Source organism: Rhinichthys klamathensis, unplaced genomic scaffold, assembly GCF_029890125.1.
Source record: "Rhinichthys klamathensis goyatoka isolate OS25496 unplaced genomic scaffold, OSU_Roscu_1.1 h1tg000020l_1, whole genome shotgun sequence".
Lineage (NCBI taxonomy): Eukaryota > Metazoa > Chordata > Actinopteri > Cypriniformes > Leuciscidae > Rhinichthys > Rhinichthys klamathensis.
In genome coordinates, this window is record NW_026606571.1 from 3,932,926 (window position 1) to 3,959,723 (window position 26,798).

Below are 26,798 nucleotides of genomic sequence, written 5' to 3' on the forward strand. Positions count from 1 at the left end.
AAATATAGTATTAATTACGATTACATTTTAAGGCATTTAGTAAACACTATTATCAAGAGTGAATTGATAAGACTTAAAACGTACTAGTTTGACAGCTATTTATTAAAACCAACTTTGTGGTTTTGTATGCGAGTTGATAAAACTTACACAATAAACATATTTCCAGTACATTTTATTTGTAATATTTTTGTGTTTGGATATTAAAGTAACTTACATCTAGCCACATCATTCAACTCCTCGGTTCATTCGAATCACACATGTGACATGTTTATAAGACAGGCTCTTAACTCGAATCATTGAGTTGTTGACCGAGAACCACTCGGGCCAATTCAGTCCGGATAACATGACGTACGCGTTTGTGAACCGATTCATTAAAAAGCTTCGACTCTAAAGAGAAGACGAGCACGTCTACTACTCACAATCAGATATAGCTAATATATGCCAGGCAGAGTTAGTGAAAGTTTATTGAAATTGGTGAACCTTGAAAAGGCAACCCGAATATAACTAAGCAATATTTGCAACATTTTACTAAAAAATATTTTAACATTAATATTGATATTATTTTAATATTTGGGTTCTTTTATAAAATTATATGAGTTAAGTATGAGAGTTTTCTCGTTTCAGTTGAGTATTTTGGTGTAGGCCTGTACATAAAAAAAAAAAAAAAAAAGTTTTAGTAGCCCAGAAATGGTAGGCCTATGAACCCGATGCTTGATCAGGCTGGTGTAAAATTATTCAAACTGATGGCGCCCTCTAGTGCTTATATGCAGTAATACATCTTATGAACTTTGTGGCAAATGATGAAAAAAGAAGAAGAGATATAACATTGTTGAAATGTTTATTCAGACAAATTCACAAAATTAATAGATCCTCTACATTCTCAGGAACAACATAGAATTAAAAAGCTTGCCAGAGGGCCATTCATTTGCAGTGTGCAATCTGAAACCTTTAGGATTTTGTCCATTGAGTTATCAGAACAAAATAGAATAACAGAGAACTATCACTATTGAAATGTATGAAATGTTGCAAAAACAGTACACAACTGACTCAATACATTCTTGATACAATAAAACCTAATTAACATACCATGGATTTTGTTTTTAATATATTATCTAAATATTACACCTATTATTTTAGGTGTACACAGCAAATAAATTAGATGTCTTATCAAGCTCTTCAGATTTTGATTTGCTAAATCTAGTCATTTTTCTGGCAAAGAGCACACTGGCACCTTGGATTAATCTTGACATTCATGATTAGTAACTGCAGTAGCAATAGAAGATTTAGGCTTAGCTGAGAAAAAAAATCAAAAAGCACAGTGCAGAGTTAATGCAGATCTGTTTCTAATCTTACAGCAAAGTCACTGTGCATCAAACCTTCATTCACTGCATGCTTTGGAGTGATGCACATTTTTATGTATATCTACATAACCTTAAAACAAATATTCAACATATGTACTTGGAATGACCTGTGCATTTGAAATGTATATCACAGCAAAAAATGCATGCAAAAATTAATGCATGACCTACTGTTTAAGAGCACTACATTTCTTTAAAGAGAGCATAATTGATATTAAGATGGACAAGTGAAAAGTTTGTACCTCATGTAAGGATAATCTCCTAAAACACAAGGATTTGAGTAAGTAAACCTTAGTAAACATTTGTTGCAAAATTTACATAATCGCTTTAAACTTTCACTGGCTTCAGAGTCCTTGTTAATGCACGCACAGTTTTGAAGCGATATGGATCATCCTCAAGCGAAGGTAAACTCTATTTCAGGTTGAAAAAGCCAGATTTGGCTTGAGGGCCCATCATCATACTAGCTTGGTTCTTATGTGTGATGCGAATCTGAGGAAGTAAAAGAAAATGGTTAAAATAACAATAAGTTAAATCTCATTTAATGCTGAGATGTTTCTACTGGTCCAAACTAAAGGTTAAATACAAGTAAAATATCCTTTGTTTCATTTAGGATGACTATCTGTCACTTAAATTTAAACCGAGTCTTTAGTGATGTTTCACAGTTGAAGGATTCAGTATTTTTTAATCATTTGGAAACAACACTCATGATGCGTAAACACAGTTTATGTCGCTTATTAGATTTGTAGAAACGCACATTTTAATAAGACTTGCTTTGGTTGAGTGAATGAATCAAATGACTCACTCATAAAACACAAAAGACTCTCACTTCTCACCACTTACAATGTAATCTGCAGAAAGGGTCACTGAACAAATCAGTGTATGAATCTGAATAAATCTTTATAGTGAACAGATTGGAATGACTTGTGTAGAAAGGTAGTATTTTGAAAGTGGTAGACACTTACGGTACAAGGTGGCTGCATCCACGGTTCTCCATCTATCTGCATTGGCAAAGGCTTCTTTGTCCTATAAATGAGTGTGCATTTTTGAATAAAACACTTGGGTAACATTTTTAGAAACAAAAACAACGAGTGAATGATATAATGCACAATTGCTTGGGGTGACTAAACACACATTCAAACCACAAGACCCAATAATGGTTAACAATGAAAAATGACAAAAGAATTAATGGGATGTAAATTGAATATTTGACTTTTGAATAAAATGCGAATGAGTATGTAAATGCAGGGAATGCAGACTGACAGTGATGAACATGTCTGAGCACGTCTTGACTTGTTTGTGCCAGTAAGAGCTTGTTTAAAGACATCCATAGCTGACATTTGTTTGTAACCGTTTGTCTCACCTGATGGTAATCTGAGATGTTTTGGCAAGCCGGACTGCGCTCTTCAGCCCTGTGTATATCTGTCCCATCTCAATGGCTCCTTCCAATCCCACCAACTCCACACGTTTATCGCTCATGTCTGTTTGGAGACCTTAGTGTTAGTGTTTTGGATAACCTTCATATCAGTGCCCCTATTATGCTTTTTCGACAAATGACCATTTATGTCATGTAATATAGCTGCTTGTGAATGTAAAAGGTCTGTGAAGTTTCAAAGATCAAAATGCACAATAAATGGCGTTATTGACGCCCAAAAGAAATACATGATTCTGAACTGCCTGAAACAAGTCGTCAGTCATTCCAGTCTTACTTCCTGCACAAACCAAGGTAGGTTTACAACAATTTTGCATAATGCCAGCCTATGGTCTTCAGTTGTAGCTGAGGCCTGGAAGAGTTTGGTTAGTGTTGTCAACATGTTGTGAAGACACTATTTTTCGGCACTGTGAAAGCAAATCCACATTACGTGCACTTCCAAAGGATGAGGAATTGATACGGTAATCATTACTGTTCGTATCATTGTGTATACAAGTGCTGAGAAAGCCTCCGGAGCTGAAATTCAGATATGGTAATGAGTGTTTCGTTTCCGACACGCTGTACACCAATCACATCAGACTGGGTCATCTAACCATCTAACCAGTAGAGTAGGCTCTCGGAAAGAAGGTTAAAAGATGTGATGCTGCAGTGCATATTATGAGAAAATGAAAGTGTTTTTTTTACCTTGGATGCATGTAAACATATTGTAGGAGCCATCCAATAAAAAATTAGGAACTTTTAAAATAGCATAATAGGGGCTTTTTTAGGTCTCTCCCTGTATATAATGAAACGTACCTTGCGGGCTCACTTTTAAGACTTCAGGGTCTACTATGACCTCAGGCAAGTCCTGGTCCGCTCTTTCACTTTTTTTGGCTTCACCCCACAGGTTGGAGCCACCGTGCATGCTGGGAATGTTGAGGACGGCAATTCCCTCCAGAGAAAGACAACTGAGATCCAACTGAGTCCCGCAACACTGGATAAGGCCAGACAGAGGCGCTGGGATCAGTTCCGTTACTTTTTCCATTTTAAAAATGATTTCAAGGCGAATACGTGCATAAGCAGATTTTTAAGTAATGAATTGCATTTGCTTCATATTCTGAATGAATGCCCCTGATCTGGTAGATTAAAATGGGCCTGGCTTGAGCTCTGACAGACGACTAATACCAAAAGCAGGTTAATAACAGGTGTTATCACTCTAATGCCCTTACTGTGCTCATGCTTTTTTTTTGATGGGCTTTCAGCACAAGGGTAGCTGGAATGATCAATAACCTCTTTGAACTCTCATGGGAGTGTGGTGATCTTTTTTTCTTACCTCAATGGTGAGACACTCCTTGAGTTTTTTACAAGATGCTGAGATTGTCTCAGACGTGGCAAATTCAAAATACCACAGTTTGTTCTTCATCCTGAAAGAAAGATATATATGCATGAAGAGGAAGCCACAAACTCATACAGATCTTTTTTAGAACATTTCCTCTGGAGTTTTTTTTATGGCTTATGTTTTTTTGGTCACATGGTTCCACTCAAATCAAAAATGGTCATTAAATTGGATGCTGCTAAGCCAAACTTCTTTTCAAAAAAAGAAAAGAATAAAGTAATAAATCAGGCTATTACATGTATACACTATTACATGTGTCAGTAAGATTTTTTTATGTTTTTGACAGTCTTTTCATAAAAGTGTTTTATGCTACAAGTAATATTGTGAAATATTATAACAATTTTCTATTTGAATATATTTTAAAATGATTTTTTTCCCTGTGATAACAAAGCTGAATATTCAGCATCATTACTCCAGTCTTCAGTGTCACATGATCCTTCAGAAATCATTCTAGTATGCTTATTTGCTGCTCAAGAAATATTTATTATTATTATTATTAATGTTGAAAATGGTTGTGCTACTTAATATGTTTGTGGAAATTGTGAAAAAATATTCAGGATTCTTTGATTCTTTGAAAGTTCAACAGAACAGCATTTATTTGAAAGAGATTTAAAAAAAAAAAAACAATGTGACGTTTTTTACTGTCACTTTTGATTAATTTGAATGAGCCCTTGCTGAATAAAGGCATTAATATATATATATATATATATATATATATATATATATATATATATATATATATATATATATATATATTATTTATCTAGAAAATCACTTGATTTATAACAACCTTAAACCTACAATGTTTTCACTAACTTTTTAAAGAATTGCAATTGATAAAAAAAAAAATTATTAAAAATTTACATCAGATCCACGGTTCAGAACCAATGTGCATTTTAATGGACATTAGACATTAGTTTACAAACACAGCATAATTATAAAAGGCCAAGACTGAGTTATTTTCGTATATATCATAACTGCTAAAATTAGGTGATGGATTTTGTGTATATTATTAATATTATTTTTAAGAAAATATTGTAAAGAAATAGGTTTAGTGTGTGACATGCTCACCTGCTGTTAAACTTCTGTGGATGTTTCTCCCTCATGGTGTGGAAGCGGTGAGCAATGGAGGCATCCTGTTCCAGACACAGCAAACACAGAGAGAATGATTAAATCTTTTTTTTTTTTTTTTTTTACAAATATAGTTATATTGGCAGGAAAAGCACAGAAAGTAAATGAGGGTCTTGAAACTACCTAAAAGCTAATGTATTATTAGATGATTTCAGATAAATGCTGTGCTGTATGTGTCTTACCACTCCAATGGAGAAATAGTTGTTGATGATTTCGTAGGGAACAGGATCACCTCTCTCCTGACTGTCCTCCAGGGTCACCTGTACGCTCCAGCGATCCATCTGCACCACAGAACTGCCCTCAATGTCCTTCAAAATCCGGCCCAGATCCATCCCGTCATAACCTACAGCATCATAACCGTGAGAGACACTAAATATAGACCTATAGGCACATGTTCAAGTTTCAAGTTCAGCTTCTCTCCTCACCTCCGCCCCATCGAAGACAGCGTGCAAGATCATTTCCTGTGCCAAGAGGAAGCACGGCCACTGGGGGGCGCACTGGCAGGTTGGCTTTATCTTTGAGGAATTGAAAAGAACAGTTGGTTGAAACTAGTGAAATGAGAGTATAACACATTCCCTGTGAGTGTCACAGGAAGTATGTTTGATTTAGTTTCCAACCTATAGCGTCCAGGATCCAGCCCACTGTGCCATCACCTCCACAAACTAATATTCTAAAGTTCGGCAGATCACTGAAGAAACATAACCTGGTTTGGAAACAGAAGATCATATAGATTACCACTTTGAGCTTCTACAAGCTTCAGTTAATTTAAGACCATCCACATCTATAAAACTAAAATGTGGATGATATCAAGCATTTTTCATCTTTAGTCCAATTTTAATAGTTTTGTTTTCCACAAGTTCAACCAAGCGGATGCAGGGCACAAATAAATATTTATGTATGCTAAAAATGGTAGTGAATTCCTTACCCTGGACCTGGCCCACCACTGGAAAGGTTATAAACCTGCCGAGGATTCAACAAGTATTGGAATTTCCGAAGGATTCTGTAAAAACACATATTTAGTGATTAAAAATAATGAAATAGGCAATTAGATAACGATGGATGGATGGATGGCAGTATTCTCACCTCTCTCCCTGTTTACCGCCGCTTTTAGGATTCACAAACACTAAAAGAGGATGAGTGTCAGGAATTGGGTTTATCTGTTTGGGGACAGGAAGCTGTGTTGTAATTTCACTGCCATTATTCAGTACCTCTAGTCTCTGCATGGTATGATAGCAGAAACATAAAAGACTGTCCATGCTGTCTTACCTGTAGTACCTGTCCATCAGGTGTAGTGTTGTGGTCACTGTCATCACCTGAAAATGCACAGCTGTTCTTTACGCAGTTTTGCCTCTCCTATGTGAGGAAACAAAGAACAAAAGGTACAATGGAGAATTGCAAATAATCTGTGTTTAATGTTTTCGATGTAAGCCGATCTTTAATCTTTTAACTATCTTCATGTTGTTTTTAGTATAATCAAATGGTGTTGTTGTGCTTTTGTGCAGCCACGGAGCTTTGCAGGCAATATGTATTATCTAAACCAGGAACATATTTTTAATCCATTTTCGGAAGCCTTGGTATTCGCTTAGGTAGAAAAAACAGTCTAGCACAGTGGTTCTCTACCTTTTTTTGCCCCCACTGTCCAACACTATATGCAAAGGATAAAATATAATAAAATATGATCAGAATTATATTAAATTAGAATATTATATATTATTAATCTATATATACACTGATGAGCCAAAACATTATGACCAGTTAAAGGTGTACAGAATATCATTGATGATCTACTAACAAAGCCACATGTTAAGGTCTGGTAGATTAGATCAGTTCTTGTAATCAATGTGTTGGATGCAGGAGAAATGGGCAGGAATAAAGATCTGAGCGACTTTGACAAGGGCCAGATTGTTATGGCAAAGCGACTCGGTCAGAGTATCTCAAAAATGGCAAAGCTCGTGGTTTGCTCCTGGTCAGCAGTGGTGAGAATTTACCAACAGTGGTCCGAGGAGGGACAAACCCCAAGCCCACTGGCCTAGCATTAAACTAATTAAATAAGTAGTAAATGAGTGTATTTTGCTATATAGTACAGTTGCAAATCCTGCAACTTGCATCCATGGAATTTTCCTCCGGAGAGACTTGTTTGTATTACCTTGATGACGGGATAAATTGCCCATGGTGGTAAGATATGATCTCTGAAAAGGCCACAATCACATTCGAAGGGTTCCTGGGTTGCACACTCATCATGTCTCTAAATTAGGACAGTAAAAAGTAATGAAAAATGATGAGTCAGAGGGAATCTAACAAACTGACCTGCTTTATTAGGACGCACATCCTACTTCTGATATTGAGAGATATTTTATCAACAGTGTTTTTTTTTTTTTTTTTACCTAACTTCACTTTAATCTCTTATCATATAATGGTTTTCAGTAACTGGGACTTTCTGAAAAGCTACTGTACTTTATACAATCTCACCAAGGAGTGACACCAGACACAGCGTTTCCCAGTAAGGCCGTGCAAACTCTTGATCTTCTTTTGACACCGGTCACACTTTCCAGAATCACAGTTTCCGCTTACCCAGTCATGAGTTGCAATCTGTATACAAACAAATGAGATGCACATATGCTGTTTACATTTCCAGTGTGTACTAAAGAAAGAAGCTTATAGGAGATGCTTGAGGAGGGTCCCCTTCTCCCCTAGGCCCAATATGTCCGATTTACGATAAAAGGACCTTAGTGAGGCTGCCTCATCACAGGACCTGGTTAATGTTCACAGCTGAAAAAAACGGTGACTGAAGAAATAAGCCGGGGGCTTAAGAAAATGTACCATCAATTTGTTTTGTTTTTTTACCAATGTTTTTTTTTTTTTACCAGCCATGAAACATAGATTAAAGGTGCAGTGTGTGATTTTTAGCGACATCTAGCGGTTCGGTTGCGAGTTTGCACTAAGGGCTCAGCCCACTGCTCACCCCTCCCTTTCGAAGAAGCTACGGTGGCTAAAACGGGACAAACATATCGTCGTCTGAGACAGCAGAGAATAGCCAGAGTAAGCCAAGAGTGTGTAACATTGTCACTGTTTCTGTACCACAGTCCATTATAAACCACATCATGGATAAAGTTTACAAAGCCATAGTCAGGTGAGGATCAAGGGTCTTAATATATAATATAATAATAGTAATCAGCTGATTGTCTCACAAACGTAACCAGCACATTTCTCCCCACATAGCAAACCCATAATACAGCGAGGGAGAAGAACCACATGAAACTATGCAACTATATATTTTTTCTAACAGGGTAGTAAAAGTTTAGCTGGCTAAATATGAGCTGTTACTGTGGCTGAGCTGGTTAAAGCGTAAAGCCTTGTTTAAACTCGACACGTCCGCATGAGCCCAAAGGTGCGCGCGGCAAAAATGACATGATTGTAACAGCGCGCACCTCCGCATCCCCTAGACACCATTTACTACACACAATAGGCTTTTTTTCTCTGATTTTGAAAACTCTTCGCGATCGACTTAAAATGCTTCCAAGATCGACTTGTCGACCGCGATCGACGGGTTAGTGATCCCTGTAACATACTGTTTTACGGTCAATGACAAGAGTACTAATCAGCTGTCTCACGAACGTAACCAGCACATTTATCCCCACATAGCAAAGCCATAACACAGTGAGGGAGAAGAACTAAGTAAAAGTTACATGAAACAGTCCAACTACACATTTTACACCACTGACAAGGGAAAAGTCACTACTCACGGTATTTATGGTAGCTTCTAGGTTTCTGCGGCTTCTCTTTCAAGGTAGTGACGAAACGCGCTCTGTTTGTTCGCGTTCGGCTACGGTAGAAACATGACATCACAATATGTCGACCTTCATAGAAGGGGGTGCCCGCGGTTATGTAGATATAAATGTCTCATTCTAAGGTAATAAAAACATTACGGTTTATTAAATAAGTTTTTATACACCACTGAACACATAGTTATGGATGTCATATTGCATTTCTGTTAATAGATACTCAATTTTTACACATCACACCTTTAATCCTTATTAAAGTTATAAACAGTTATTCAGTCAAGAGCAAAGAGTGACTGTTCTTTGTCTTTTGTTGTTTGATTAACATTAAAAACACAGCAGCAGGGATATTAGGCTGCTGTCACTTTAGGAGCTAATACACAGATCCAATACACTGTTATGCATGAGATAGTCTGAGACGCGGATACTTGGGCGCGCACTTCTGATGTTTGCGCACAGTAACGAACTGAGTTCTCTTTCGCGCCTTCTTGAGCTTGAATATTTAAAATGGCAAGGCTTAAACTTTCGTGATAATGCAGCACTGGCCCCTCAACCGTCCCGAGCGTCGTTCGTGTTCTTACAATTTTGCATGGATAGAATTCATAAAAACATTACTGGCCAACTGGCGAGTGTTAATTTAAGTCATAGATGTACTTATTAAAATTAATTATTTTAATTAAATAATTTATTAAATACTTTTTTGCTAGTTTTATTTTAGTAAATGTTTTTATAATTAATTATAAATAATTGTATTAATATATGACATATACAGGTACCATGAAGGGGGTTTTGTGCATTTTTTTAATGTTGTATGCATATTACTTTTTATGTTATTTACAGTTATTATGTCATACACTCCTTGGATGTTTAACACTATTGGTTTTAGGTTAAATTAAAAAAAGAAAAGAAAAGAAAAAAGGTGTGCTTACCCCTGTCTCTTTCTTTGACATCACATATGTGCGGGTGCAAGGAGCCGGGTTTTTATTGGCACACCGGCCATGGACTGTGTATTTGCAGCCTGTGTATGATAGCAAATGGTTGTCATACCAAACTGATCAGAACTAAACATATGATTCACTAGATATATAAACCACAATACACATTGGAGTTCTGGACTGTCTCTTGACAATTTTAGCATTTTAGTTGTTACAATTAAACATTTTATTGGCAGTCTGGAAATATTGATTACATTTGCAAAACAATCTGTGAACCTTTCTTGCAAATTACCCAGAATTCCACTCACAGGTGCAGCAGAGACCCTGTTTGCGGAGCCCCAGCAACATATTCTGACAGACGTTGCAGTACACAGGCTTGTTGAAATGTTTCATCCTCCACAGGTGCTGGCCGTCTTTTTGGGTCATCTTGGGAAAGCGGAAAAATGTCTTATTAGGGCGTAAGTTTTCCCCACACAGATTTCGCAACGTTGACCAACAGAAATCAGCTTTCTGCTAAATTTCACTATAAGTCACGATTCATGAACTAATCTGTTTGATTTGTGAAAAGGATAATTTGATTCAATGAAAAGAATCGGCTCCTTTATTCACAGATTCGGTTCTTGAGTTTAACTCAATGAACTAGTAGTAGCTTACTCTGGATGGAACATTTAGTAAATCCTAACTCAATGCTATCGTATGACTTCAGAAGACTTGAATTAAAGCACATGAGACACATGAACAACTGTGATGCTTTTTGGTGTTTTTTTGCCATTTATATCTTAATAAGATGAAAAGTACTCATCTATTAAAAGAACAGATGACAACATAACCGTAAATAAAATGATTATCAGTGGAAAGTGTTTTTTTACCACTTTCAGTGACTCACATGAGTGTCATCTTGTTTATTTCACATTGCTTCCTTATCTTACACCTACTGACATTTTTTTTTAATGAATTCAACGGCCAGCTGGAGGTGGTTAGGGTGGGCTAAGGACACTGACTCATGCAGTCACATCACAGAATTATTAATAATTCATAATATTATATATTCAGGTGGGAACTTCAGGCGGCTGAACAGGAGGTCAGAAACTGTAGCCCATACAGCCAAGCTGTAACTGTGCCCACTGGCACAGCATAGCCCTCGTGCGTTGCTTGGGCAGGTAGAAATAGCACACGGGGAAGTCCCTGGCTTTGATACATGGTTAAGCATGCTACAAAGCTCTGAATCACAAACGCAAGACAGTGGGTAATATAAGTTTAGGATGACTAAGTTCATGCAATCTATGTGATCTATGAGTAGCTGACTGTGACCGTTGGTCTTAACAACAAATTTCGTTGTTGGTCGTAACAACAAAAATCGTAACTTCCGCATGTGGTTTAACTGTGCATGTGGTTTAACTGTGAATTACACTTAATTTCTCAATTATTCATTTCTAGTGTGAATTGACATTAGCTTAGAATTTAAGGGTTGAATATTGGTTTTTATTATAATGAGATTTATTTATTCGTGGCAGTTAACTCTGTGGCTTGTCTCCAGGTCATGCACTGGCACAGTGCGGACAGACAGAGGAGTCTTGGTGTGAAGTGTGAAGCCAGCTACTGCTCTGGTGTTACTTGCTGGATGCCAGCTTGAACTTGCATTTTAAAGCTGTCAAGTGGCTTGTGTGGAAAGATGCATGTCAGGGATATTCAGAATATATGCCTTATTTAGATGCATGCTTATTTTAGTGAGATGTTATGTAAAGTAGATCCTATGCATGGCGTGCTAATGAGATGCAAGGGATTTCTGTTTTGCATAGCACACTGCTAGTATGTTTTTGCTTTCTTCTGGTTGGGAACCACCACAGGGATGTGCTGCAATATTTAGATTAATAGAAAAATCCATATGGGTTTATCACTGACAAATGCTTAAAGTTTTAAATGCACCCACCCCACCGCACAATCATGAATATATGGCCAAAAGTATGTGGACACTTGAACACCATCCATATATGCTTGTTAAAAATAAATTAAAAAAATAAAATAATACAATTTAAAAAAATAAATAAATGAAACATACAAAAATATTAAATAATACCATAAATTAAAACCGTAAAAATAATAAAATTAAATATAAAATAAAAATAAATTAAAATATTGCTAATGTGATTTGGTTGCGCATATAAGCGGGTACATGCATGCAAGCTTGTGTTAGAAGTGTCACTGTTGCACCAGGGTTGAAATAAATTAACTAAACATGATCCTTTAGAAATCATTTTAATATGATGATAAACAAAAATAAAATTAAACATAATAAATAAATAAAATAAAATGAATCAAATAAATTACAAATTTAAAAATAAAAATGTAAATAAAATGAAATATAAGATGAAAAATAATGCTAATGTTCATGTAGTCGTGCATATAAGAGTGTGCGTGCATGCAAGCAAGCATGTGTTAGAAGTGTCACTGACTCACTGTTGCTTAAACCAGTGCAAAGTCAGCAGGCCTTTGTTACGCTATTGTGAGGCTGAGAGACACAACGGAATCGGATGTGTCCTCGGATAGAAAGAGTGCAATAAATACATACATCAACTACATTTTTACATTGTTTTCTCTGTTCCCTTTTGCCACTCCTTCTGAACAGTGTAATCTGAGGAATAGTCTTGTACACTCCAAAAATAGCACCGCAGCTCTATGACTTTGCATTTGAAACTGAGTGAGAATCTGTACTTGTGCTTTCCTACCTTCAATCCTAGTAAAACCAGTAGCGGGACGTTATTCATCCCCCCCTCCACCCATTCCTGTAATGACACCGTTCCACTGCTATCTGCGTCAATCGCTGTCATCATATCCTTTAGCACCTGAGAACAATCACAATGTGCATTTCTGTTGTAACATGTACATGATGTAACTAAATGTTCACCTTTGGGAATCATTTGAATCATAAGGAGAAACATTATGCAAATATCTTGTCAGATTATTTTTTTCCCTTTCTTATTTTGCTCCATGACAAGTTGATTCATGATATATGAGGGAGGAATGTCTCTTCAACAGGGTGTGGTTAAGATGGAAAAAGCCATGTGGAGTGCATAGGCATTTCACTTCTTCTTGGCAAATGTTACACACACACAAACAAAATACAACTCACAGGCCTCAGTTCAGAAACATCCCAACCAAGGTAATCTGCTGCATGCATCATCTGGGCAATAATGCGGTCCACTTCCTGTTTCACGGAAACATGACTGGGTTACAGATATGACCAAAAGATGTAATTTTAGCAAGATGATTTAGTTACATAATGAGGAATCGGAAGTGGATTATATTTCAGGCTAAGACCACCCACCGAACTGTCCAGAACACCGTTGCCATCTCTGTCATAGAGTCTAAAGGCAACTGTGAAGGGAAAAACATGGGCACGTATTGCAAAGTTGTCAACAATCATTAAATATTTGAAGTGGCAATTTTTTTTGGAGATTTACATTCAAGTTTGTCCCTGGGCTGCCCATCTTCAAGGAGAGAGAAATAACAGGATACATCCTTCAGAAAGACTTCCCCTTAGAAAGAAAACAAAGATATATATATATTCACAATACAAGAAATTGTTTATTTTCATTGGTTTGATTATTTTAATAAAATGTTTTTTTTTCTACTATGGAAGTCAATGGGTCCAGTTAACTGTTTGGTTCAAAATATCTTCCTTTGTCTTCAGCAGAAGAAAGAAATTCATACAGGTTTGAAACAACTTGAGGGTGAGTAAATGATGACAGAATTTTAATTTTGAAGTGCACTACCCTTTTAAGCGTTGTTAAAATAAATAATTATTTTTATAGAGTAAAAGAATAAGGTTTCACTTTATTTAAAGGTGACGTAGTTACACTGTACTTAAATAAGTACTGAGTAATATTAATTAACTACATGTACTTGTTATAGAGTTACAGTTAGGGTTAAGATTTGGTTTAGGGTTACTTTTAATTCTGCATAATTTACTGTTATTACTATAATAAGTACATGTTGTAATGTGTACCTACGTCACCTTAAAATAAAGTGTTACCAAGAATAATTCCTTCCTAAGTTCATTTTTCAAAATGAAGTAATAGCATTAAAAAAAATCAAACTATGATAAAAAAGGGTTCAAAAAAAATAAACATGACTCCCAGTAATGCAACCAATTCTGTTGATTCACTTACATATTTGTTTATACACGTACAGTATCATTCAAAAGTTTGGTGTCGGTAAGATTTTCTTATTTTTACCAGGCCTGCATTTATCTGATCAAAACTACACTAAAAGGAGTAATATTGTGAAATGTCTCTCTCTCTCTCTCTCTCTCTCTCTCTATTCCTTATATGACCTTCTAAGGTCATAGAGCTGGAGCATATCCCAGTTTCTCAGACCAGAGGCAGGGGAAAGCACCCTGGACAGATGGCCAGTCCAGCCTTGCTGAATAAATTTATTACAAAAAAGAACTGACCCCAAATGTTTTTGAACGGTAGTGTACAAGCCTATACATGACCCACTGTTTTCATCTGATTTTGCCGACTCTGAGTTCTGGAAGGATTTGAATAGCCGCTGGCACAGATTTGTTGGGAAGTCCTCCACCTCCAAATATGTCTTCAGGAAGAGCCGGAAACCTTCATCATCAATGCACTGAGAATATGAAGAAGATAAATCATTATGAACAAGAAAAGATGTGTGTGCTACATTAAAAGATTTTATGCATTTAACCCTCTGGGGTCCTTCGGCCCAAATGGACCCGAAGCATTTAAATATATATTTTTTTTAAATCATTGCTTTATCGGAATGGTCCGAAATTTGGTGACTTTGTTGGTACTTGGCATATGAACACCCCAAAAAATTGGGGACAGGATTTGAATAGTCTAAGTGGTTGTAAAAAAAATAGTCACACTCAGGACCTTCGGGTCCAAATGGACCCGCATAGGAAATGAATGGGAAATTGGCAAAAATGTGAAAATACAGAGTTATTTTGTGCGTACAAACTACAAATCAGCCACGATCCAGAAAAAAAGCACACAACAGTGAAGGGGTGAATCTATAAAACATCAAGAGTGCAAAACAGACACATCCACACACACACAAACACACTTTTATACACATACACACTAATAAATTCAGATTACATATGGGTTTTGAATTTTTAAAATGCTCAGTTTGTCCACCAGATGGCATCCATCTCATTTCAAAAATTGCTTTCATGAGGCCTAGGCTTGACTCTAAAATGAAATACAGCTTTAAAAAAAAAAAAAAATAATAATAATAATTTTTTTAAATTTCTATTATATTCAATGGGGAAAAAATGGGTCATAATTATTGCATTAATATTAATTATAAATCATTTTTATTTTTGAAATTATCTCAAAACACCAAAAAAGAAAAGAAAAAATATTATAAAAAACAAGTAAAAAAAAAAAAAGATGATTTTTTTTTAATAAATATTAATCCCACCCTTCCGGCCCATTTGGACCCGAAGGTCCTGAGTGTGACTCTGAAATGAAGGACCCCAGAGGGTTAAGGGACACAGAAGACATACAAAAATATAAACAAACAATTCACACACATAGTGTTTTGAATAAATCATTGGGCTTTTTAATAATGTATATTTTGGTGATCATTCAGAAGGTACACATTATTGGAAACTTATAAAGTCATAAAATTATCTGTAACCCTCTCAAGGGGATATAATTGAGATCCAATTAGATTCTGCACTACAAACCTAATCCTAGTTCTACTAACAGTGCCTGCTGTTCCTGTCCTAGTTCTTAAAACAGAAAAAAAAACAGCAAGATGTATTCAAACTTAAAATGCCTCAGGATACTGCTGTTCTATCTGGAGAAAAAAAAAAAAGAAGGAAAACCAAGGCTATGCTATGTCACATACTCTCCCCATTTTGACATATAGTACATAAGATTTCCATGACATTATTCAGAGTTTACTTTGTTTTAGTCCCCCAAAACAAGAAAGATATAAAGCTCAGAATGAGACAAAGACATAATTTACTGAAACGAAACTCTTATACATTGATTTAAAGTGTTTGAGAGCCAAGTCAGCACACAGTCAGCTGAAAAACTAGTGCACAGATCAGGTATACTGAGCAAATCTTTGTCATATGAGCATGTCTGAATAGCAAATCTTTTAGAGCTACAATTCCACGACTTTTACACTGCACTTCCAGTTGTTTATCTATTACAAATGTCATTAGAACCATTAAACTTAGGGTTAGGGCTCTGGATGCTCTGGACAAGGATGAACAGTTTATTGAACCTTAAGACAAAAAAAAAAAATGGAAAAAAATGTTTTGCATATATTTTGTATGTGCTATATCATATTTGATACATCAGTATTTTATGGCCAATATAGTATGATATAGTGAGAATATGGAGCTCACACTTAAGGAAGAAAAAAACGGTTTTATTCAAAGGCCCAAACTGAGCAAAAATATGCAATTTGGCGTAGATGCTGTTATCTATGGCCAAAAATTAAGATGAAATTCTGATAGCTTGAAATGTAAATCAATTAGCTATTTATAACAGTATACAAGACTACCTGCATAAAATGCATATAAATATCAGTTGTCACTGTATCCCCCAATAATATGTTTTAGTGAGATGTTATTTAATGCTTGAAAGTTTTATGATCAAAACTCTGTAGTTTTTATTGTGAGGAGCAAAACATAATTCAATGCAATATTTTGATGAATAGGAGATCAAATAAATGTTCCTCGCAAAAGCCTGTTGTATCATATTCGATTCTCTCTCATATTCGATTTTTTACTTGTTAAAAAAAGAACTATAAATCAGAGGGCTGAAGGCATGTAGATGAATGTGTAACAGTTTTTTCTTCAGTAAAGTTTTGACCATGTTACTAATTTAAAGGGGTGGTATAATGCCCTTTTCACAAAATGTCAAATAATCTCTGATGTCCCCAGAGTGTGTATGTGAAGTTTTAGCTCGGATATTTTTATATAGCATGTTAAAGTTGTCACTTTTTGAGGGTGAACAAAAAGGCATCGTTTTTGTGTGTGTCCCTTTAAATGCAAATGAGCTGCTGCTCCTGGCACAGAGCTAGAACAACTTGTGTCCTCAGCAGCCTTGATTACCTCACACAGACATGCAGTGAAAATTTCAAAAACCTTTAGCCTTTTATGTTCAAACCGGAACCAGAAAGATGGAAAGACTCAAGAAGAGGCGACAACATGTAGACAACATTTCTGAATGGTTAGTTGACTAATTTATGTAGCTTATGTATAGTTATCTTCTAGTCATTGATTAGCAATTTCTTTAAAAGAAAATATCTCCCTTTGCTTTGAACTTTGAGCGTCGTAACTTTGCAGATGTTGTTTATGCTCAAACAGCAACATTACACACTAACTAAAGCTAGAAAAGTTCAATCATAATCAACCACCCCTTTAAAGGCCTTAGAAATCCCTAATTTTATAGGGTTAAATCATCCAAATTGTTGAAACTGTTTTTTTTTTTTTGCTTACAAGGTGAAAAAACGGGTGAAAAATCCCTACAGTAGTATAATGAGCTAATTTGACTCTGGCTACCGAGATACCATAGTAAACACAGAGCAACACTGTAAAAAAATCACTGAGAACTGCAGAAAAATAATGTCCTGGCAACCACCCACAACACCTTAACATCATGGCAGTAAGTCTTGTGTGGGGAAACGCCACTAAAATCAGTACTGAGGTAATCCAACACTCACTGACTAAGCAGGTACATGTTGAATCGTCCAGCGGATGAGTTCTGATATGCTTAACCAGACGTGAAGTGATTCACATTACAGAGATGGATGGATCTGTTCATGGGTAATTGGACTAAGATGCTGTAAAAGCAGAGTGCTGACAGTTGGCCCCTGGCAGCCAGTTCACTCACCTCTCCATGTCTGTACTTGGCTAACCTGCCATCTGCATTGAATTCCTTTAACACATCTTTTACTTTTAGACTGCAGTCTGCAGAGAGATAGAAAGGGCGAGTGGGAGGGGGCAGAGAAGGAGAGAAAGATAATTTTTTTTTGGACAAGATGACATTTTGGCACAATGAACCACAGACATCACACCTTTTAACGAACTGTATCTGCATCAACTCTGCATGACAAATAAGCTAAAGCAGAAACTCAGTACATACTTAGGCAAATACCTACAACACCTCACTGTATTAAAATCCCTTAAAGGGATACTCCACCCCAAAAATGAAAATTCTGTCATCATTTACTCACCCTCAAGTTGTTGCAAACCTGTATGAGTTTCTTTCTTCTGCTGAACACAAAGGAAGATATTTTGAAGAACGATTGGAACTTTGGCACCATTGACTTCCATAGTAGAAAAAAAAAAAATACTATGGAAGTCAATGGTGCCAAACAACTGTTTGGTTCCAATCGTTCTTCAAAATATCTTCCTTTGTGTTCAGCAGAAGAAAGAAACTCATACAAGTTTGCAACAACTTGAGGGTGAGTAAATGATGACAGAATTTTCATTTTTGGGTGGAGTATCCCTTTAATCATGCATGAGACGCATGGATGGAGCAACTAAAGTTTGGCTGAGCCTGTTAGCCCATGCTGGTCAGATGCTGTAACTACAGGACATGACTGCAAAAACTATTTTTCTTTATTGATCGCCATTCAGAAAATGCTGTCAAAATATTTCTTTCATGCACAATTTTTTAAATGCAGAATTTTAAATAAAAATATATTATAGTTTGTATATATATATATATAGAGAGTTCTCTGGGAATTCAACCTATGACCTTGGCATTGCTAGCTCCACATAATACCAAGCGAGGTACAAAAACACTTTTTATCAGGGCTGCCAAGCTTTGAGTTTAGTGAGAATTGTGAAAAAAAAAAAGTGTATTGTGATTATCAAACCATTTGGTAACTGAACAGAATTTTTATTACGTTTAGTGACAACATGTACAATGTTTACATGGTACAATGACTGGTAGGCTACTGTTATTATTTAGCCCTGTCAGCTGGTATTATTATTAATGGTTAAAAATAGTAACTCAAATTATATATAATACGGTTTTTATTATAATAACAACGTTATAATATTTTAATGATATATAAAGTAAAAGTAAAATAAGTAATATAGTGCACATATTTAGCAAAATACTCCTCTCTATAGCTAATTATTTTAGCCAACTAACGTGCTAAGGTCATTAAATGGCTTTCCTGAGGTAAATGTAACGTTATGTGACATAATGATAGGCCTATTGTTCTCCAGCTGTATTTTCTGACCTCTTTCCGTGGTTGAATAACACTGATATTATGTGATATTAACACACATAATGATCGATATTATGTATGAGGGATATACATTTTGGTAAGTTATACTGTATCCTTCAACATACTTTTGTTTATTCGTGTTTATTAATTAGTAGTAGTAAAGATTAAGAGATCGGTTCACGTGCCGCTTAAACTAAGGCGCTACAGCGATCTGTCACGTCACCAACAAGTGCCAAAACGGTATTTATTGTTTGCATTTCGTAATAAAAATGACAGAGAATTTGTTTCATATCAAAAGTAACCTGCTCTCTTGTCTGTCGGTCTCAGTGTCCTTTTTGCTTCTCGATTTTTCTCTGCGTGAGAAAATGGATGTGTGGCATGAGAGCGTGCGAAAAGTGTCAATTGCGTGAGAGTTGGCATTCCTGCTTTTATTTCTTATTAAATTGCTAGTTTTTCTTTATAGAAGTTGGTCACATCACTCAAACCAAAATATCAGTGATTTTAATATTTTATCCAATATATTAAGAAGGCCTACATGAAAACGTAATGCATAGTAGCAATGAGCCTTTAACATTATTAATAATAGCCTACTGCTAAATAATAATACTGAATTATTCTATAATATCAACATATCAAACTTTTCAGGCTCCATTAAAGAGGACCTATTTTGCTTTTTTACCTTTTCAACTTTCTTTAGTGTGTAATGTGCTGTTTTATCTGGAAAGTTACAAAGCACAAAATCCACTATAAAGGGAGTAATTCTCTATAAGCACTTTCTCTCCCTGTAACGCCTCTAATGTAGTCTTGAGTTTTCTTCTGGGGACATATATGTCACAATATCCCTCATTTAATGGCATTTAAATGGCACCCTAAACACTCGCGGCCGGTCTTTCTACGAGTCCGCACTTTCGTGACGTAACGCCGCTTTGACTGTCATGTAGAAGTCTGCTGCAGAGCTCCTGGTTGAATTGGTTGACCAATCACATTCACAACACACTGGTGCACCCGGCCAATCAGAGCACATTGTGCTTTTCGCAAGGAGGGGCTTCATAGAGATCAGCACAAAACAAAGCGTTACTGACAGACTGGGATGAGAGGTGCTGCAACAATGTAAAATATGTAAAAAATGATGTGTTTTTAGAACATTCAAGCATTAAAACTATTCTAGTAGACCCCAAAAACAAAATCATGACTTTGTAAAAGGGCATAATATGGCCTCTTTAAATTAGAGATGTTAGTGAGAAACATAATGTTCATTTTTATCAGAGTGATTTTTTGCACATTTTCTTTTTAATAATCACATCATTTTAGTGACATTATAAATATTTGAATGGTGTCAATCAAATCAAGTCAAATCAGTCTTTTCCACCTCTAATTGCATGTATAAAATATTTAAGAGAGTGAAAAACTGTAAGTAAACCGGGCTCACAGACGTCTTGGATGCACACGACTGGCATGTTTTGTTTTTTTTGACCTTAGAATACAGTGTCATTTCGCACTTAAGAACTGAGAGTGACTCATGGTTTGTAATGATGCCGAGCATTTAGTGAGAGTAGGAGGGATGTGTGGGCATCACAGACTCACAGTCAATGTACTGCTGAAGCTGGATAAAGTCTATGGGCCTCAGCTCTCTATCATCTGACAAGCCCGGGTCTGACATCACGCCAGAGCCTCTGAATAACACTGAAAGAGGGAAAGAGAAAGGTTGGTGAGAGGCAAACAGACAGATTAAAAGCCAAATCCATCTTTACTTTAGATACAGTTTTCATGCACTTAAAGCGAAAAGAAAATCTTTAGGCCTAGACACAATTATGGAAATACAATGCATGCACATTGCTGTCAGTCTCATAACATTCCCTCTGGCACATACCATAAATGCTTTGAAAAATTATATGCATGAATAATGTTACAGCATATGATACTAAAATTCTCCATGAACATGGTGAACCATTTTATAAAAGAAAGTAATAATTCAAAGTTCACCTTTTGACTTTCTGGTGTCCAAAATGATATTTTTTCTTCTTTAAGGTTGAGTAAATAATTGGCCATTCTTTTGTTCTATTAAGTAAGGAATTTATAGTGTTGCAAAATAAAGACATCTTGATTTTATTCATGCATGAACAGAGAAAAGCCCTTTACAGTCACACTATACAAGAATTTTGATTTCATTAGGATATTATAAAAAAGTATATAATGCATTTTTAAAGAAAAAAATTTAATTCATCATAAGTGACAGTAAAGACATTTTTTACAAAAATATTTATATTTTAAATAAATGCTGTTTAAAAAAAAAAAAAAAATTAAGCAGCACAACAACAACGTTTTTTCAACATTGATAATAATAATAATAATAATAATAATAATAATAAAAAATGTTACTTGAGCACCAAATCAGCATATCAGAATGATTTCTGAAGGATCATGTGACACTGAAGACTAGAGTAATGATGCTGAAAATTCAGCTTTGCCATCACAGGAAATTGTTACATTTTAAAATATATTAAAATAGAAAACAATTCTTTTAAATTGTAATAATATTTCACAATATTACTGTTTCAAATAAATGCAGCCTGGGTGAGCATAAAATACTTCTTAATTAATTAAGAAGAATTAATTAACTTCTTAATTAATTAAAAATTTTCTTCTATTTCTAATATTATCTATACATTAATAATATGAACATTGTTCTGACAGTTTTTTTTAGACTATAATGTATGCCAGCCTGACTATGTAAATATGCATGTCTCATTTACATAGTCACTGCGCCATGCTCATGAAAACAAAACTATGTGAACAGAAAACATCAAACGCACACTCCTCGTGGTCTCGACTACCAGAAAAGTTGTGTTCCCAATTAAAAGATTAATCTTATGTTTTTGTGTATGACACCAGTGGAATGCTGACAGAAAAAAGTTTGAGTCTTATCGATGTACGACTATGCTCAACATACAAAATGTTCAATGTCAGCTGAAAATACTAAAAATGAAAGTGTACACTGACATAGCATTGATTCAAGGACCTAAGGCTAAATGAGACACACAATATCTCTCTTTTTGTGTGTGTATTGTACAGAAACACTATGTTTCTGGCTCTCATCTGTAATGGAAAATGGATCAGCTCTCTCATTAAGGAAAAAGCCTGTCCAGGGAGATTAGCATGCTAGCGCCAGGCTAAAGTTTTTCTTCCTATGCACATTCGTTAAGGTTTCTTCAAACTTTTTTACAGAAGCCAAACAGCGAGAATAAATGGGTGACCTAGTGTTACGTCTACAGATCTTTTTTTGGAACTAATAATAGTAGCCGAAGTAAAAGTTTCACAATGGTGATCCTGCACTTGACTGTGAACACATATTTAAAGCCAACAAACAAACATATGCAAAGCTCTAGTCCGAACATCAGGAGTTCCTTAACCTAACCTCTTATGAAAGTTTGTCAGCATGAAATAGGGTACAATCCACTTTAATGGCAGTTTATATTCTTCCTAGAATGTAAGAGCTGAAAAACTACGATACGACAGAGAAAAGGCAGAGAAAATGAAGCCCATACACCCACTCCTCTCATGTGATGTGAGCTAACAAAGGGTCACACCGTTCTCAGTTAATTCCCTCAAAAGGTTAGTGTCGTTGCCTAGGAACTTTGTTTGTGTGGTCTGTGCCGTGTATATATGGGTGGGTGGGTGTGTGAGAGAGAGAAAGTTGGGAAAACAGAAGCAATACTTTTATCTTGTTAACAGCGGAAGCTAGCCGGTGCATGACAGACGATTTTACATACACAATACAGTCTTATCAATCATTTCTGAAAGATAAAACAAAGGAAATATACCTTTTCAATTTTACATTTATTTATGTATAGGTCAGTCATGACAACTCTGGGGATAGTTTGTAAAACATTTTTATTAATGTAAGTAGAATGTATAGGTTTGGTATTGACAGACTAGAACTGCTACGCTGCTGCTGCAGAGCAAGTACTGAATGATCAGAACATAAAATTAAGGGACATATGCACTGCTGCTAGAGAGAGGGAGACCCCTGTAGCACATCTAGGCAGGTGGTGCTGGGGAGACGGAGGGCTAATAAGAATTTGCATAGCGTGTCGAGATGCATTCGTTTGGATGTTTCGTGTTTTAAAGGGAAATAGTAATGAATACGTAAAAATCAATCAGCTGAGAACATCACATTGAACGAACAAATCAGAATGCGAGTTTCCTGGCTAAAATATTCATTTATATCAAACATCCTGAGGTAAAAATCCTAAACTGATTTTATAAGTTATGCTTCTCTCACAGATAATCTTCTGAAAAAGGTCAAACATGTGAAACGAAAGTACATTTAGTCGTGTATAAAATGTATTGAATAAAATGTCCAATAATACCTCCTAAATCACATTTTTAATGGCAGATTTACATTCAAATGGAGAAATGCCGAGTCAAGGTAATATTATTATTATAAATTTTTTTATGTCAGTTGAAGTTTTCCCTTTAAATTCTTATTCTTATTTATAATCTGTGGGAAAATCTCATTCTAATTACTGTAATACAGTTAAAGTCCCCCTGTAGTCAATCATTTTATCCCTTAAAGGGATAGTTCACTTTGAAATTAATTTTTGGTATGTTTTAGCTTACCTCAAGGGCATCCAAGATGTAGGTGTCTTTGTTTCTGCAGTAGTTTCAATTTTGATATTTTTAGGTCAAACCGTTATTGTCTGTCAGTCATATAATGCAGGTCTATGGGGTCCACCTCAAAGAGCATGCACAGAGAAGTCCAAATTAAACATGATTTAATGACTCGTAAATGTAAGTACACATTGATGGCCTAAGACACGAAACGAGCGGTTTGTGTGAGAAAACGAACAGTATTTATATCGTTTTTACCTCTTGTAAACACAGCCACGCCCTCAGATCACTTGGACGTGGCTGTGGTTACAAGAGGTAAAAACGATTGACCTAAAAATATTTTTTTGACCTAAAAATATCAAAATTGAAACTACTGCGGAAACAAAGACACCTACATCTTGGATGCCCTTGAGGTAAGCTAAAACATACCAAAAATTCATTTCAAAGTGAACTTTCCCTTTAAAACTCATTTTTGGTCGGCGCCGTGGGCAAGTGCGCCGACTTGTAGAGCCGTTGTGCTTCGGGCGACCCGAGTTCGAGTCCTGACTCGTGGAGCTTTACAGATCCCGTCCCCCCTCTCTATCTCTTCCATTTCACTTCATGTCTAGCTAGCTACTGTCCTCTTCTAATAAAAAGGCAAAAAAAGGGCAAAAAATACATCTTAAAATCACCAAAATTACATATTTAAACGTTTTGAGAATGTCTTTGGTTCAATGCAGTTTTAAGGAGAAAATACTCAGCAATGGTGTTGACTTATGCATTTGTACATGGTTTGTCTTAAAGCATATTAAAAACACCCCATAGACGTGTAAACAACATTAAAAGCTTGATTTTCACCACAGGGGGACTGAATTTTTTTTCTAAGAAAAATAGATTTCAGATGGGAAAATAATTTTGTAAATTTTATTTTAAAATGAGTTTAGATTGAAATATGACACATGAAAATAGTTTTTAATGATATTCAACCAAACGACATACGCATAACACAAACAGGATGGTTATGTTTTTATATTTTCTGATGGTCTTGTTTCACACCAGTTTTAACTGTCAGTTGACTGTATAGCTGATGTCTCTCTCTCTCTCTCTCTCTCTCTCTCTCTCTCTCTCTCTCTCTCTCTCTCTCTCTCTCTCTCTCTCTCTCTCTCTCTCTCTCTCTCTCTCTCTCTCTCTCTCTCTCTCTCTCTCTCTCTCTCTCTCTCTCTCTCTCTCTCTCTGCATCTCTAATTGTTTGGGTTGAGCACAGAAGCATGGTAATTTGATTCTGGCCTTTCTCATCACTTATTTGCATGCATAGCTCTGTTTTACGGAGGGAGACAAATCTCTGCTTCACCAAACACTTAGTCCATTAAAACACTGGGCTATAGGGATCCTTGTGGCTCGGCAAAGTACACTGTCTTTGAGACCACCTACAAAAACAAGACATAAACCATAACATCACTCTTTTGAACCATTCATGCTAATGTGTCCATTTGCTGAGGTGGAAAATTTTGTTTTGTTTTCTCATTATAGATGAGGGTTTCCAATACCATTACTGATTAAATAGATCTCAAATACTTGATTTAATTTGTAATTTTTTTGCATAATGTCTGCTAATCTATATAATCAGTCTTTGTCCCAGAGAACCAAAATAAATATTTGATAAAATATAAAAATAATTTAAACTCAAATTATGTCAAATTATGACAAAATATGTCTGTTTATATCGTTATTTGGTAATTAGCAGCATAATACACTGGATAATGTACAGTCAACTGCTCCTTATCACAAAATAAATATCTTTGAAGCTTTTTGTACTGTTTGCTCTACAACTCTAATATTATATTTGGCAGCCCCCACAAGTGCATGACAGTCATGTGTCTCTTTAGATCTTGATCTCTATGCCATTCAAAACTATGCAGGTAAAAATGTCAGAAGCATTACAGAAATGTCAGTAGCATTAAGGAAGTAGTGGGTGTTTGTAGTAGTTAGTTTCGTGTTTCTGAGAGATTCCCTTGTATTGTGTATTGTGGCAAGCTTCTCTCTTCCTGTATTTTTAACTATAGCTGACAATTGTTTTTAATTAAACATCAATATCTTAAGTTAAAATTTAAATAAGGGAAATGCTGTAAAAGTTTTTTTCCCCCATTGTTTTAATCACATTTCAGATTTTTTTGCAGTGAAATAGTCTTAAATAGTCCTGCATTTTGTGACACATTTATAAATGTTCAAATATTCTATGTAATTATAAGAATGTTGTACAACAGCAATGCAAAACTCCGTTAACAAGTCAACATGTTTAAAGAGAAAACATGCAAAAATGTAAATGACTGTTGCATAAGGCCAACCAATTAAATTACAACAGTAAATCGCCCAACCCCTCTCACTGTCTCGCCTATTAAGATACATTTCCAACCCACTTTACCAGAAAAGCTGGACTTAGAACACAACATATAGACAGGCAGAAGGGAGGTATGTGTTTCTCACGTGCTGAGCTTACACGCCTGTTCTAGTGATCTAATATTAACTGTTCACGTTATTTGCCTTAACAATGTCTTTTAAAACTATATTTAGGAACAATAGTTTTTTAAAGCTTTGTGCTGTTTGCACTGGCTGTCGCCGTGTGTCAAGTCAAACTGCTGCTTTGTATCTGCAAGAGTTCATATTCCCCTTCCTTCCATTTCATTGCTCAAAGGTTGCTCTTTCATAACTCAAATGATCTGAGTTGTCTTTATTCCCTTTCCTAGAAATAAAATAAAGGAGACAATACAGTATAGTTTTAAAATGAATACGATTTTAAAAATTATAAACATAAGACTCTAGATACTTACCGTAGATAATAAGGAGATCTCATTTGTATTTAGAGATAATTCACACTCAATCCAATATTCACACATAAATATTCAATCTACCGAGAAATTGTGCTCTATTCTTTAGATATTCATATGCACCCACAACAACATATTCAAGTTAAAA

At 35.6% G+C, this 26,798-nt stretch overlaps 1 protein-coding gene across 2 annotated transcripts in view; it reads right to left on the reverse strand.

Annotated features, from left to right (window-relative positions):
• Positions 1-1,304: 1,304 nt before the first annotated feature.
• The window catches only part of dgkaa (diacylglycerol kinase, alpha a), a 36,359-nt gene continuing 10,865 nt past the window's right edge, over positions 1,305-26,798 (reverse strand). The window contains exons 2-24 of one of the 2 annotated variants that reach the window (XM_056240197.1): positions 20,820-20,918; positions 17,885-17,961; positions 14,507-14,636; positions 13,469-13,543; positions 13,333-13,382; positions 13,138-13,212; positions 12,734-12,850; positions 10,316-10,433; positions 10,002-10,090; positions 7,763-7,882; positions 7,440-7,538; positions 6,560-6,646; positions 6,377-6,450; positions 6,219-6,293; positions 5,911-5,996; positions 5,719-5,808; positions 5,476-5,636; positions 5,234-5,298; positions 4,100-4,190; positions 3,583-3,760; positions 2,719-2,836; positions 2,321-2,381; positions 1,305-1,847 (exon numbers count right to left, since the gene is read on the reverse strand). In XM_056240197.1, coding sequence (XP_056096172.1) covers positions 1,770-1,847; positions 2,321-2,381; positions 2,719-2,836; positions 3,583-3,760; positions 4,100-4,190; positions 5,234-5,298; positions 5,476-5,636; positions 5,719-5,808; positions 5,911-5,996; positions 6,219-6,293; positions 6,377-6,450; positions 6,560-6,646; positions 7,440-7,538; positions 7,763-7,882; positions 10,002-10,090; positions 10,316-10,433; positions 12,734-12,850; positions 13,138-13,212; positions 13,333-13,382; positions 13,469-13,543; positions 14,507-14,636; positions 17,885-17,961; positions 20,820-20,895 — 2,190 coding nt within the window. In that variant the 5' untranslated portion in view covers positions 20,896-20,918 and the 3' untranslated portion in view covers positions 1,305-1,769. Of the gene's footprint in view, positions 1,848-2,320; positions 2,382-2,718; positions 2,837-3,582; positions 3,761-4,099; positions 4,191-5,233; positions 5,299-5,475; positions 5,637-5,718; positions 5,809-5,910; positions 5,997-6,218; positions 6,294-6,376; positions 6,451-6,559; positions 6,647-7,439; positions 7,539-7,762; positions 7,883-10,001; positions 10,091-10,299; positions 10,434-12,733; positions 12,851-13,137; positions 13,213-13,332; positions 13,383-13,468; positions 13,544-14,506; positions 14,637-17,884; positions 17,962-20,819; positions 20,919-26,798 lie in introns of those variants that run through there. The other variant, XM_056240205.1, reaches the window with a different exon arrangement.